The sequence below is a fragment of the Geospiza fortis genome, unplaced genomic scaffold (assembly GCF_000277835.1).
Source record: "Geospiza fortis unplaced genomic scaffold, GeoFor_1.0 scaffold344, whole genome shotgun sequence".
In the NCBI taxonomy this organism is placed as follows: Eukaryota; Metazoa; Chordata; class Aves; order Passeriformes; family Thraupidae; genus Geospiza; species Geospiza fortis.
In genome coordinates, this window is record NW_005054584.1 from 417893 (window position 1) to 432605 (window position 14713).

The 14713-nt window shown below is 49.2% G+C and overlaps 1 protein-coding gene across 1 annotated transcript in view; it reads right to left on the bottom strand.

Moving 5' to 3' along the window:
- Nucleotides 1-1305: 1305 nt before the first annotated feature.
- TANC2 (tetratricopeptide repeat, ankyrin repeat and coiled-coil containing 2) overlaps nucleotides 1306-14713 on the bottom strand; it is a 142836-nt gene continuing 129428 nt past the window's right edge. The window contains exons 24-30 of the mRNA XM_031064389.1: nucleotides 13402-13577; nucleotides 12433-12565; nucleotides 11851-11880; nucleotides 10870-10961; nucleotides 9240-9386; nucleotides 7283-7383; nucleotides 1306-6144 (exon numbers count right to left, since the gene is read on the bottom strand). Coding sequence (XP_030920249.1) covers nucleotides 4143-6144; nucleotides 7283-7383; nucleotides 9240-9386; nucleotides 10870-10961; nucleotides 11851-11880; nucleotides 12433-12565; nucleotides 13402-13577 — 2681 coding nt within the window. The 3' untranslated portion in view covers nucleotides 1306-4142. The remainder of the gene's footprint in view (nucleotides 6145-7282; nucleotides 7384-9239; nucleotides 9387-10869; nucleotides 10962-11850; nucleotides 11881-12432; nucleotides 12566-13401; nucleotides 13578-14713) is intronic.

Consider the following 14713-nt stretch of genomic DNA (forward strand, 5'->3'; position numbering starts at 1 on the left):
AGACTGACCCGCTCCCAGTTTACTACCCCCCCTGGTTCCAGACCTAATCCCAGCACGACTCTGGTGTTTGGCATGCGCACGCTCACACGTTCACACCAGCCACACGGTTTTCTTCACAGCCAGGTTAAAGAAAAATAACCAAAAAGTTCAATGCTCAGACAGACTGAGCTGGGCACTGGTGCCACAGCAGACAGACAGATGGACAGACACACATTTCAGATTGTTGGAACCATCACAGTCCTCCCAACCAGTGACAGAGAGAAGGCAGCTCAGGCTGTACCTCCTTTGGAGACAGATCTCAAAGGATCTGTCTTTGTAAAACCCTCCTTTTCCTAAGCACTTTGATGCCCACTCAAGACTATGTCCAAAGCCCTCTGATGCCACTCCCAGCCTGGCTGGTGGGATGCTGCAGAGCCCCCCCCCACCCATGCGGGTGTCCACTCCCCTGGGACTACAGCATCCTCCTAACGTGGGAGAAAAGCAAGAGCCAATGAACCCTCACTGAGGGATGGGGCAGACACCCACACCTGATGCTGGGAGAGAAGATTCCAGCTCTGTGGCAGCCCCCCGGGGTCTCGGACCAGCCACAGGTGCGGACGAGAGACACCTGGTGGGAAGGTTGGCTAAAGAAAGGGGTCAGCTTCAGCATCACTTTTGGCACTGCCTTCCGCATGTACCCCAAGAATGAAAACTGGAGTTTCAATGTCATCAAGAACCTGCTTTTCTTGGTGGACCCAAAATCCTGCTTGCTTGAAGATGGGGCTTGCCAGTGGTACCACTGCACTCAGCAGGGCATGAAGGCACCAGCTGGCAGCATTGACCTGCCTCTTAATTACTCAAAAAGTAATTAAATACATAGCACAGACATACAGGACAGCTCAACGTCTGAAACTGAGCATGATCCCACAGTGTGGCCTGATCTTGTCAGACCCAGATCTAAGAGTACAGGATGAAGGGCCCTCAGGGTGAGATCTGACCTTGTGCTCCCCCAAGCACAACAGGGCCATGCCAGCACAACACAGAATGACCTCTGCTTCTCCTCATGCAAAGACCAAATCATGACTTTGAGACGTAGGGGACTGAGCAAGAACAGCGTTTCCAGGAAGAAATGTGCTTCTTACCCACCTGGTGACCACAGCAGCCATCCTGCCTCAACTGTCCCTAAGAGAATTGCCAGGGAAGTGCTTTAAAACCACTGCAAATAATTTTGTATTCAAAAATTACTCAATCTGTTGATGCTTATATACAGGAATCAGTTCTTGTGCTATAAATGTTATGATTCATTGCTTTGTTTCTTTTCTCTTCTTTTTTTTTTGAAAAATACACTAAGAGACATGAGCTGTTTTGCTATTTTTCTAATGAAGACACTACTCACGCTTAAATATCCAGTATTTATCATAGTAACAAATCCAAACAGTAAAGTGCACCCATTTACAGAGAGAACAGATGGAAAACCATTAGTGCAAGAATCCCGTGGAAAATGTAACACGTGGAATTGTGAAAAAACCTGCATGCTGCAGTGTTTCAAGCCTTCTTCAGCTTTGTGGTTGTGTTAAAAGCGTGAGCTGTTTTCTCTTAAAACATCTTCAGAAACTGGGAAGTTACACACAGGAGTGCTGTGGGGGGATGTTCTGAAGGACAGGACTGGGAGCACAAGGCAGTGAGTGGCGAAAGCAGAGCATGGGCAGTTCTGTCACTGCCCCTGGAGCACCCTGCTGGCGTGGCAGGGGGAGAGGAGCACCCATGGCTGGATAACACAGGGCCAGGGCTGGGCTGGGTTACTTTTTCCTTTCCAAGAAGTAACTAAAGGTAGGAAGCCACTCACTCAGGCAGAAAGCTGGAGGATGGGAGGCACTAAGCAAAGTGACTGATGCTGCTCCAGACCCAGGATACATCTCCCAGCTATGGGCATGTGGGATGTGGAGGAGAAATCAAGTTATTCCTTACAATACAGAGCATGTTATTTCAGAAATGAAAGGAAGAAAGAAAACCATCACACCCCATTTGCAAGGAGAGAAACCATGCACAGACCTGGGTGTCCCCACATTGAAGGGGTCCCAGCCAGCCCCCATTTTACAGAGCCCTGGGATAAAGCAGAGTCAGCACTGGGTTGCACCTCAAGGAAGAAAACACCAACCTCAATCCAAGTACTGGCTTTGACAAAGACCAAATGGCCCCTGGGGCACCCCAAAGCTGCCAAAACTCATAGAGGAACCCCCTCTTCCAAATGCTCTCCATGTGTCTATGAGACACAAGCCTCCCCTGGCCCAAGGTGTGCATGTCCCAGCTTGCTCTGAGCAAGTTAGGCAATGAAACAGCAATGAGATGTGCTGAGCCACACACAGGGGAAAAAAAAAAAGTCCCATCAAAGCCAGAGTTTGCTTAAAGAGTTCCAGACCCTGTCCTGAGCTGGTGTGAAAGGGTGCAGCTGCAGTGACGTCTTGCTGGGATATGCTCACTCACACCAGCGGAGGCTGGAGCCCGTGATTTGGTTCAAGAAGTCTTGCAATCGATTCTCAGTAGCCCTTTGGAGGTATCACTCCCCTGCTCAGCACTGAATCGCTCCCCAGAGTTGATATGAGTGAGGTTTGGCATTGGGCAACAGGCACTAGTTTGCTTTAAAACAAGCTACAGCGTTATCACTCTCCCTCCCATCATCCCACCCTTCACCCTCAGAACAGAAAAGGCAGATTACAAACCCACCAGGAATAAAGGAATCGGTAAAGGAAGTTCTTCCCCCCACCTCAAAAGAAATTTTCAGCAACTAATTGAAAAAATTTTTGAAAATCCTATCAAAAGGATTTTGGAACCGGCCCCTGCTTTTCACACTGTCTTGATGTGACTTGCATTTGATTACAAAACTGAAAATAATAAAAAAAACCAACCTGAACTGGAGAATGTCCTGAAATAGATAACATAAATAAATTATAAATAGGTCTCTCTGAACTACAGCTTCTCAAAAAGCAACACATGGTTTCTACCATGTACAGATATGGAACACGGTGTCCCTTTCTAGGATTTCAGGAACAGAGAATCTTAGAGGAGCACAGCCCCTGCTACAGCCCCTGCTCCCTGGCAGGACTGAGCCAGAGGGAAGGGATGCTGCAGGCCTGGCACTGCAGAAGGACCCTTCCTCTTTCATCATGCCATGTTCTACATCCTCATCATAAAAAAAGTAAAAAAAAAAAATTAAGAATTGCAGTTTTCCTCTTCGAATACCATTTCCTAAGTCAGATTTTTGCTCTTCCTTGCAAGTAATAAATCCCCTCCCAGATGAAGTCCCCAACACTGACTTGCCCCGTGCAAATGCTGTGGGTGAGGTGAAGTCTGCCAACAGCGTGAAGAAGTTAGTGCAACCCTGGTTCATGCACAAGAGGTTCCTGGCCAACTCCCTTGGCTGATTAAAACACATAACAAAGGGCCAACCTTACACCCTCAATGCTTGTAAAATGCCCCAGAGCAAAGAAATCAGTGTGAGGGCACCTGGTAGGTACTTGGAAAGCAGCAAAGTGCTGTGTGATCCCCACTCCTTCTGGCCAGTGACAAGTTAAATAAAGAAGGAAAGCGCTGTAAGCCAGCAGAATCAGAATGGGTATTGTGGGTGCTGTGCATAGCTACTGATGTTAAATCACATCACTGAGGGTAATCTGCTCTTTGGGGCAAAGAGCCAAACAGCCTGGCTGGCATGGGGACCTGTGGATGCAGCCTTGGGAAAGGCTCCTGTGGAATTCCCTAGGAATTCCCATCAGAGTTGAGTAAGAGATCACTGAGACAAAAGAAACCAATTTAAATCCAAGGCAATTGTCTCTTGAAAAAGAGCTGGTTACCTCCTGCTGCGTAGGGATATCTCTGGACCACCCCACACCATGGACTAAGATATCCTGGTTGGAACTTTGCTGGAATTGGGCAAATGATACTGGCTCGGCTGATGTTGGCTTCACAGTCAGCTGGGGAACAAAAGGGCTGGAGCACGTGCATGGCTGTCTGACCACCACATAAAGTACCGGAGAAACTTGATCATGTAGCTATCAAAGAGAAATAAAAATAATAATAGTAATAATAATAATTATAATAGTATGCATGGAAATCAAGCTTGGAAGTGTGTGCTGAAAACATGAGGGTCTCACTCCAACAAGTGTCTTTTACACATTAGACTCCACAAATGGTCTCTTTGGTTTGATTGGGGACGTCTGCCCTTGCCTGGAGTCCCTGGAGAGCTGCCTGTACAGGTTATCCTGGTAGGCCTGCGCCACGGGCAGCGTCCTTGCCACCTTGACGTCGGGGTATGAGGAGGCTTGGGTGACTCTCTCCAGGAGGTCTCCCCGGGACCCATTGGCCAGCATCCCATGGGGGCTGTAATAGTCTTCCTCTAGCAAATGGCCATTCTGTGCATTGTTGGTTTTGTTATAAAAGGCAATGTTGCTGATTGAAGAGGGTGGGCTAAAGGATTCCGGCTGGGGCAGATTGCCAGGAGACGTAGGACTAATGACAGTGTCCACTGACGACACAGCCCAGGTCCGGTTCTGCTGATGGAGATGGGGGTACTGCTGAGTCCGAGCAGTTTTATCTATGATTCCCATGAACGGCGTGGTCCGGGAGCGGGCTGGCTCGCTGGGGTAGCCCCCCTGCGTGGGCGAGACTGGAGACAGCTCATCGCACGATCTGTCATAGGCTGGCTTCAGGGGAATCTCCATTTGCTGAATCGAGGCAGAGGGGCGAAAGTTGGGAGTCAGGTTGGAGGTGGAGGAGATGCTATTGCTGGAAGGGGAGAAGCGGAGGCCAACGCTCTGAGAGTGGAGTAGAGGCCTTGGAGTCGGTGGGTGAGGCTTGATTTCGCTGGGATTGACTGTGATGGGCCTTCTTATGAGGTGAGACACATCTGGAGAGCCCAGCTGGTTGGCGGGGAGGGAAGAACGCTCCAGGTCAAGTTTTGAGTGGCACACCGGATAGTAGGAGGCGGACTGGCTTCGCCCAATCTGAGGTGTCTGGCTGTATCTCATCCCCCCTCTGTAAGCCGAGGATGGTCTCTGTGGAAGGTCTTCTTTGGCCAGCCCTCCATGCTGACAGATGGCTCCGGCGCTGAGACTCGCCTGCACGTGCTGCACGGGCCTGCTGTCACCCACGATGCCCCCGATGGAGCCCTGGTAGACCAGGCGGCTCTGGCTGACCCCCATGTCCCCTGATGATGACTGGTACTTGCTGGCCATCGAGTGGGCAACCTGGCTGTAGGCACCAGTTGGGATGACAGTACTGGAATGGACGGCAGGGCTGGGCTGGTTGCTCCTCACGATCTGTGCCTTGGCTGGCTGCAGCCTCAGCCCCGGCTGCGGCACGGCCACGGGGAGCTGGGGCATCTGGAAGGATCTCTGCGTCATCTTGGACAGCGGAGACTTGGGCCTGCCGGGGAGCTGGGAGACGGCGCTGGGCTCCTGCTGGTAGCGGACCGGGGAGCCGGACTGGGACCGGTAAACGCTCATGCTCTCTGCGGGGGGACTGGCGCGGTACTGGGGGCCTCTGCGGAGGGGAGACGGCGGTGGGCTCTGATACTCCTTCCCCTGGCTTCCCACGGGAGGGGGGCTGAAGCGGTAAGTGGAGCCCTGGTGAGCTGGGGATGTGTGTGGAGGACTGGGTCTGTAATGTGAGTTTTGGTGTGTTGGAGATAGAGCAGGAGATGTGGACTGGTATCCCTGCCTGGTCGGTGAACCCACAGAGCTGTTGGACCTGAAATCAAAGACCTGATGAGAGCCAAGAGGTGAGCCAGAAATATAGGCTGAGTCCCTGTGAGCTGGAGATGGGGGCGGGCTCTGGATGATGGGCAGCCCTTGGTTTGGCCTGGACTCTGTCTGTAAGCCAATGGAAATATTTTCTACGTCCTGCTCGAGGTATTCCTCCTCAAAGATATCTTGCACAGAATACAGCTCTTCATGCTGGGCTTCAGGTTCTGGCTCCACTGGCAGTGGAGGTGATGGCTGCTGCTGCTGCTGCTGCTGCTGTTGTTGCTGCTGTTGCTGCTGCTGCTGTTGTTGCTGCTGCTGCACCTGCCTGCTCTCCTCCTCCACCCGCATCAGCAGCCGCTGGATCTCACGGTTGTTAGGACACAGCTTGATGGCCTCGTTCAGGTCCTCCAGGGCTGCTGAAAACTGCCTGCTTGACAAAGGAACAGAAATGAGAACTGAAAGTACTTTGGATTTGGATGGAGCTGTTTTCAGAGATTCCAGGGGAATAAAGTGGCTTGTGCCTGTTACTGAGGGAGAGAGCTGTGATTGCTACTGCTTGCTGCACCTCTCACATGCTGCCCTTATGGGCCTCCCTTGGATTTACACTATCCAAACAGAGGGAAAATTCTGGAGAAGAAGGGAACACAGTCCTTAGGTGGCACAACCCAGACTAGCAAACATGCCTGCCTCTGCAGCTTACGTTAGGGGCTGATTAATTACTCCCCCTAGCATCACCATGAGCTTCACCTCTGTTTTAGCAAAGGGGACACCAACACACTGATCACCACAAGCCCAGCTCACCAACTGCTGTAAACAAGCTCTGACAGAGCTACAACCACTTACACCAGTGAAAATTTAACTCCTGCCTGATGCCAAGACCACACAGCGTCAGGCCTGGCTCCAGAGCTCAGGGGCTCCCACAGGTCAGCGCTCTGGGCAAGGCTTGTCTCTCCAATTTTGCAGTGGATTTTGGCTAACTTCTTTGGAATGAAGCAATCAAGCAATGTGCCAGAGGCTGTGAGCCCAGGGAAGCCTTTGTGAGGGAAAGGCCAGCCTAGGAGGCGTAACAGGGAGGTGGGGGCTTGGGAATGGGGTTGTCATTTACAGGGACACTGCTCACTCTGGAGCAAAGCTATGCGTTTGAACATGACTGTGATCTGATAAAACCCACCCAGATGGGGGAAAAGCTCCCATCTGTGATCCTCCCAGCACCTCCCAACACCAGCTTAATCTTCTGTACAGGCCATGAGTCATATTCTGCTTTGAGTCCAAGTTGTGGTCAAACTAAAGTGCACTTTGAAAAAGAACACCCCACTTTGGTGCACAGGTCTCCAGTGTTGTAAGATGTCCAGACAAAGTTCTCCCAAAACATTTGGACTCAGAAATCACCAGATGAGGGAGGGCATTACTTTGGAGTTCAGGACGTTTGTGATCTCACTAATGAACATTCCTTGGCATTTCTTCCCATGAGGGCATTGCCTGGCTCTGCAGGGTGGGTGCCCACACTTGATGTGACAGGCTGGCAGAGACTGGCCCCTCACACCCTCCTCTCTGTCCCTCCTCACCTGCTGCTGCGTTTGGCCCTTGCTCTTGCATAGTAAGCTTCGTAAGACTTCGGTTTCAGCTCCAGAGCTTTAGTGGCAAACTCCTCCGCCATTCCAAAATCCTGTCATTTGAACAGGTGTGCAGGTAAGTAACTGAACAAATTCAGAAATAAAAAATACATACAGCATGGAAGAAAACAAACTTAGTATGGACTTTCTTTTTCATATTGCATGGAAAACTTGATGGTTTTGGAATATTTTACATGGATTCAGCATTTACAGACAGGGAGCTATGATGGCATTTCCAAAGACTCAGGTGTTGTTAACCCAAGTTGCTGTCATCGCCCTCATTGTGTCCCCAACAATGTGCATGTAAATCTCTCTCCAACAACCTACAGTCTTGAGGAAACATCTGGTCTTGCAGAGGCTGGAATTTTATCTCGTGAACGATTTTTTCCCATAGCTGAATGCAATAGGAAACCTTTCCCACGCCTTTCTGCTTCCCTGAACACACTGACATTCTTTGAGGGGCTGAAGAAAATTGCCTGTGAAGGACAGGGCTGCATTAGCTGCAAGCAGGACTTGCCTGGAAAAGGTCTCCTATGAATCCCACTGTTCCTCACTTCCCCATGACAGCTCACCTGGGAGATAATGTGGGAGCAGGGAGAGGGTGACAGTGTGGGATGGGACTGCTCTGGGTGCTTTCCAGGGGCAGTGCCATGAGAGCAGCTTATCAGCTCTGGTTCAGACCCTGTCACCACCCTCCCTTGCCTTGTTCTGAATGCTTCATGTCCTGCTAAGCTCAGCACTTGTGAAACAGAACTCCTCCTAGTGGGGAGGATTCCATTTCACAGCCAAGCACTGCTTTGGATTGCTGCACTGGGCTATGACCTGAGCAGCTCTGGCAGAAAGGACTGAATAGTGCTGCTCCTGATTTGTTCAAAAACTTGTGATGCCAACTCTTGCTATGGGCATGCCCTGCCTGGGGAACATTATACTTCTCTTCGTACCTGCAGTAGCAGTTACTGTCCAACAAACTGAACTGGGAATGCAGTCATAAGGTATCTTTATGGCCCCATCTATAGGTGCAAAAACTGCAAGAGCAATTACAACCCTCTAAAATTTTCTATCACAAAAGCTGGCATTCCCCAGTTAATGGTAAACCAAAAATTTTGTCCTCAAAGCACAGGACAAGACCTGGAGTTGATTAGCTGTGAACTGGCTGATTTAAAGAGAAGGTTCACACTTTTTCTCCAAACTGTGTTTGTTCACCAGCATTAAGATTTTACTCCCCTTGTTTTCCATCTTTCTTCCTCACAGAAAAAAACCAAAAGAAGGTGTCCCAAAAACTCCCTCCCCTCCAGTGTAACCTTTGCTGGCTCTAACCTCAGCTATGTCACTTTTTGAGTTTATGGGGACTTTAATTTGTGGAAGTGAAAGTCCCTGCACTCCAAGTCAGGGAAGGGTGGCAGAACAGGCATCTGCACGAGCTGGTTGCTGGATGCTGCCAGATTGCAGTGGGGAGAATGACAGGGATCTGGAAGTTCTGGGCTGAGAAGGAGTCTTGTGGAGGTGTTTCTGGATGAGTCACTGCCCTGGGGAAGTGCTAACCCCCTAAGCATATGCTCCTTCATTTGAAATTAATTAGTATTCAGAGGAGCACATCTCCTGGCTCCTCCTCACTGCTGCCCCAGAAATCTGGAAAATGCCTCCACCCCCATGTGACGATGTGAACATCATCATCAAAAGGGAGTAATAAAAAATTCAGAGAGCTATAAACACAGCAATGAATTTTTAATCATCCGAAACACATACTAAATCATTACTGCTTTGGAATTATAAAATGTCAGTGCTCTGTGAAGGACAACCAGGTTACAGGGAGGAGACATCTGAGAGGCCAAAGCACGATTAGGGCTGGACATGTCTCTGCAGAGGCACAAAGCTGTTGGGCTCTGCCATGAGGAGAGGGGACACTCACATTCATTTTCCTTCGACACCGGGAGAGGTTGAGGAGCAGCGACACCTTCAGCTCACGGAAGGTTTTCAGGTCTTCTCCAAACCCTTCTCTGGGGAATTTTTTCAGAGCATACTGGTAGCGCTGGGCAGCCTCTTTCACTTTACCTTTCTATTAGAAGAAAAACACGTCAAAACTCATCCTTGGGTTGAGTGTACCTCCCTGCAGAGAATTCACTCACCAGCCCAACCAATGTTTTAGGTGGCTAAGGAAGCACAACTTCACTACTTAGCTCTTTCCTAGAAAAGAAGGGCAGAACATTTGATCAAGGGAACATCTGAGCTGGAAAGGCAGATGCCTTGCACAAGTTGAGATCTCCCACTTCATACAGAGCTGTCACGCTACAGCAGGAAACGTGGAGAAATGGTGTTAACTCGATACAACTCCATCTGGTTCTTGGCTGGATGGTCTTTTGAGCTGGGTGATCAGTTACCCATTCCTGGAAAACACCCTCCACCCAAAGCTTAATACCCATCCAGGAAGGTAAGGAACACAAATTGTGTGACTTTGGGTGGAGCTCTGGGGCTCAGAGAAGCCTCTGCAATAGCAAAGACAAATGTTACAGCACTGCCATGGCTCTGAACTTGGACAAACAGGGTGAGATTCACCTCCCTGGACTTCAGATGTTTAAAGCTCTACATCTGAGTCTGTTAAGTGGGTTCCGTTTATAATTATTGGTATGCAACAGTCACCTTCAAAGGTGACTCATTTCTGCTATTTTGGGCAACTAATTTTGGGATGGGATGATGTGCACCCTGAAGGGGGGCAGCCGACACAGGGTGAGAGAAAGAGGGCAGGATGGGATCTAGGACACACACAGTTCCTCAGGACACAGACATAAATTTTGCAGCTACAAACAGTGATTTTTAAAAACCTGTAGATTCAGGTTTCTCGGCTGTATCATGTATCTCTGGCAGATAACTCCTACTACAATGCCAGCTTTGCCTATTTTCTGCTTCACCCTTAGAGCCTCACAGTGAATCATTGTTGTACTTGCACAAGTTCTGTGTGTGTGCAAATCCCCAGGTTTTAAAGACTGGCTTAAAACAAACAGCAAAAAAAGACTACCTAACTGTAACGGTGAAATGTCTCCCATGGGCTAAAGGACATGACAAAGCCAGCTGTGTCCTGACAATCTGTTCTCATTGCAAGAAGTTTATTCTGGGAGTTTTTCTGGGATATTCTATCCTGTTGCCTTGACCCCCAACAGTGAGCTCACTAGGTAATGACAAGGCTGCCAGACCTGATGCAATGACAGCAGCACTCCCAAAAAACACTTAGGTCCTGCTGTTTTCAAAGAGGAAATGAAGTGCTGGCTCTAATCCAATGCAGCTTGGCTTTGCTTCAGCTTTGTTACAGATTTGGGCAATCAATCCCCTCTTCTCCAAGCCCACTAACCAAAACCAAACAGTTTAGAACACAAGGAATGCTGTGAGTGGGAGCTTCTACTTGCCATGGGTTAAGGCAGCAGCATTAGGATCACAGAATCATTTAGGCTGGGGAGAACCAACCACTGACCTAACATGTCCAAAACCTCACACCAAGTAATGCTGCAAGTTGCATCTGTTCCATGTTCCAAACCCACCCTTCTCACCTTATAAAACATGTCTCCCTCCTCCATCAGCTTGCTCAACAGGATGATCATGATGTCTGGTTTGGAGGTTGCCATTGCCCAAGTTGCTGGACCTGTAGTGTACAGGATGCATGATGGGTAAAGAACTCATACAATGCAAGGGTGGTAGGAAGCTGGGTGGAAAAAAATACCCTGGGGTGGGAATTTCTGCTGGAGAGAACAACTTGGCATGGTCAAAGGGCAGAGTGCTCCAAAGGACTGAGCTGACAATTCCTCTGACACCTAAATTAATGTCATCCCCCTTGCAATGGTTTTCCTTTGCAGTCATTAAGGCTAATCCCAGTGGTCTGGGAAAGCATGGAACAGTTTCCACAAGAGGGCAGTGCTGAATATGGGACATGCTGAGATGGGGGAAACAAACTGTATTTAAAGGAAAAATCAGAGTGGTTACATAAAAGCATTTCTAAACTCAAATCTATGGAAGTGTACTAGGGAATCTGCAGTTTGACTGTTGATAGGTGGTTTGTGGTTAAGTGGATTGTGATTTCCAGCTTCACAAGATGTGAAAGACTAGAGTAGAAAATCCATTGAGGCAGAAAAAAATTACAAAGGGAAGGTTGTGTGTAAGTGCTGCTGGTGCTGAAGGCATCACTGGGCTGGGGGCACTGGCTCTGCACAGGGGCCACCCTGCAGAGCCAGCTCCTATCTCAAGGACTAATACTGGGAGGGAAGGGGTGGCAAAAATTTCAGGACAGCTCATTAGTGTGAGTAAGGAGTAAGTCAACAATATTCTATAAGTAGATGCAGTACATTTTGGGGGAAGGAGGTTAGTTTTTGAGTTCAAGTTATTCTCTGCAACAGTCATTAAAAAAATTATTTGAAGGTGAGGTAAATTAAAAAGATTAGAGGTGTTGGGGACGCATGCAGACTAAATCAAACAGGAGAAAGCAAGGCTAACAAAGCTATCAGATCGAAGCTGATGCTGACAGCAATGAGATATACCTCGTGGGCGACTCGGTAACGTCTGACAACCTTCAAAGAAAGGAGAAAACAAGAAGTTGTAGGAGAGAGGGGGGAAAAAAATGGATGAAGGTGAAAAAAAAAAAAAGAAAGGAAAAAAGCAGCTGTGAGAGGCAGGCAGCAAGGAAGCCAATGCACCAGCAAAATCCCCTTTCACAGGAAAACGTAACGTGAGCAGCTGTGTGGCGCAGTGCAGGTACACTGAGGTCTGGAAGCATACACAGAGCAAGTGAACGCAGCAGCTCACAGCAAGGCATGGACAGACTACGCTTGGCAACTCAGACTAGTAAAGATAGAAAAAGCATTACCAGAGGAAAGACCTTGCCAAAGAAACAGTTGTTTATTGATTAACTTTTGCTAAGTAATATGACAGGTAAAAAAATAAAGTCCCCATTTTATGAAAGAGAACCAAGTAGTCCTGACTCGCCGTCTGCTTTCCGAGTGTGAAGCAGCGGCTGGGGCTGAGGCTGCCTCTGGGCTCTACGTGTATTTTTTAGGATGCCAGCCCCATTGTTTGAGTCCTGGCTGAGCACAGAGCTGATGGCAGTGTCCCCCTGTTCCTACCTATCTTTGCTCCTTTCTTCAGGAGGGTGACGACAACGGAGGTGTTGCGGCAGCCCACTGCTCTGTCGAGGGGCCGCATCCCACTGTAGTCAACGTGCTCGATCATGGCCCCATGGTCCACCAGGAACTGAACCTGCAATGACAAGCCCAACAGTCAGTTCTGTTCTTGGCTGAGACCCCCACACACTGCTGGGGATGGAGGATCAGCAGGAGCTTGCTCTTTTCCACTGCCTGGGCTAAAAGCACCTCCATGGTGTCTGAGTGTACATTGTGGGAAGCAGGTCGAGGGAGGGGATTCTGTCCTTCTACTCCATTCTGGTCTCTGGTGAGACTGGAGAGCTGTATCCAGCTCTGGGGTCCCAAGCACAGGAAGGACATCAGCCTGTTGGAGCAAGTCCAGAGAAGGCCATGGAGATGCTCCAAAGGATAGAGCACCTCTGTTAAGGAGGCTGGGAGAATTGGGATTGTTCAGCCTGGAAAAGGGAAGGCTCCAGGAATATCTCAGAGCCTCTTCCAGTGCCTAAAGGGACTCTGAAAAGGTTGGAGAGGGACTTTGGACAAGGGCCTGGAATGACAGAACAAGGGGGAATGGCTTTAAATTGAAAAAAAGTAGGTTTTGACTGGATATTAAGAAGAAATCCTTCCCTGCAGTGGTGGTGAGGCCCTAGCACAGGGTGCCCAGAGAAGTTGTGGCTTCCCCATCCCTTCAAGTGTTCAAGGCCAGGTTGGACAGGGCTTGAAGCAACCTGGGATAGTGGGAGGTGTCCCTGCCCACAGCACAGGGTGGAACGAGATGGTCCTTAAATTCCCTTCCAACGCAAACCATTCTGGGATCAGCTTCTGTGGAAGCACCTTCCCATATGGAGGGCCAGGACTACACGTGTTCATTGCTACACCAAGTTGAACTGTTTGATTTTATGGCTTTTACAGCAACTTCCCCTTTTCTCTGGGTGTGCCACGGCCACTCACCACCTCAGCGTCGCCGTAGAACGCCGCCAGGTCCAGTGGTGTGCGGCCGTTCTTGTCCGCGTGGTCCGTGGCAGCTCCATTCTCCACCAGGGAACGCACCACGGGCAGGTGGCCCTTCAGGCAGGCCCAGCTGAGGGCTGTCAAGCCCTCTTTGTCCATCAGAGAAATGGAGGCACCTGGAAGAACAAGCAGCAGTTCACTTCTGAGCTCTCCATTGTTTAGCACTGTTTACCGCAAACTCTGTGCTCAGCAATGACAGCTTGTTTTCAGAGAGCTCTGTACATAATTATTAGTTCCTTTATTAATGTTTCTCCCACCACAGATCCCACCCTCTGTGGCAACTTCAAATACACTTGATGGGAACTGTGGCAAATGAGTTGATTCACACCAAGCTGCAAACTTTTTCACGCCTACCTCTGCGGGCTTTCCTGGCAAACATCTGAGTAGCATGGTAGATCTGACTTCTCTCATCTGAGACATCATCTTTTTAACTGTTTTTTTTTTTTTTTAACTTAATCCAACCCCATGCCAGCCTGTGTGAGTCAGAGATGAAGACCATTTTGCTGTTTCAGCAGGTCACCATGGGGAATTAAGTCAATTCAGCTCAGTTCTCCTAAAAAAGCACATATTTTTCCTTCTTCACTCCCCTCCCCTTTACCCAAAAGTACACAATTTCCAGCAGTATTTCTTCCTGAACTTTACCCAGTATAAATACAACGTTGTGGGATACACTACTGCCAACTGCAAGCCAAGGAGAGGAGGACTTGACGTTTTCTTGGATGAGGAAATGGCGCTGCCATACCAACGGGTCAGTATTGCTCCACACGGCATATGGATACGGATATGAGAGCTGAACAGCAGCTCTAACTGAACACTCCTCTTCATGGCACGAAGACAACTCCTGTTGCCATGGCACAGCCATGGCTCTGGCTCTGGAGAGAGTGCAGAGATTATCTGTACCAGCTCTGCTCCTCCGAGGAGCTGCAGCTACCTGCGGGATGCTCCTGCCAGCAGCTGGGATGAATTGCTGCTGCAGTGCTTTTCTCCTGGAGGCAAACTCTAAACCTCCCAGCATGAGATTCCCTGCCTCTAGAACGTTCAGCAAATGTGGGAGTGATGTGAATTTCCTGAATGTTCCCGTTCACCCCAGCTGACACATCCCTGGTCTGCACAGGTCGCTCAGAAAGCAGACTAAGAGGTCTCCCTGCTGGCACAAACCGTTTGTGGAGGAGTACAGCATGGCAATGTTTGCTCCAGGTGTGTTCAGAAACCTCTGGCCAGAGCTCTCAACTCAGCATGGAGTGTCAGTGAG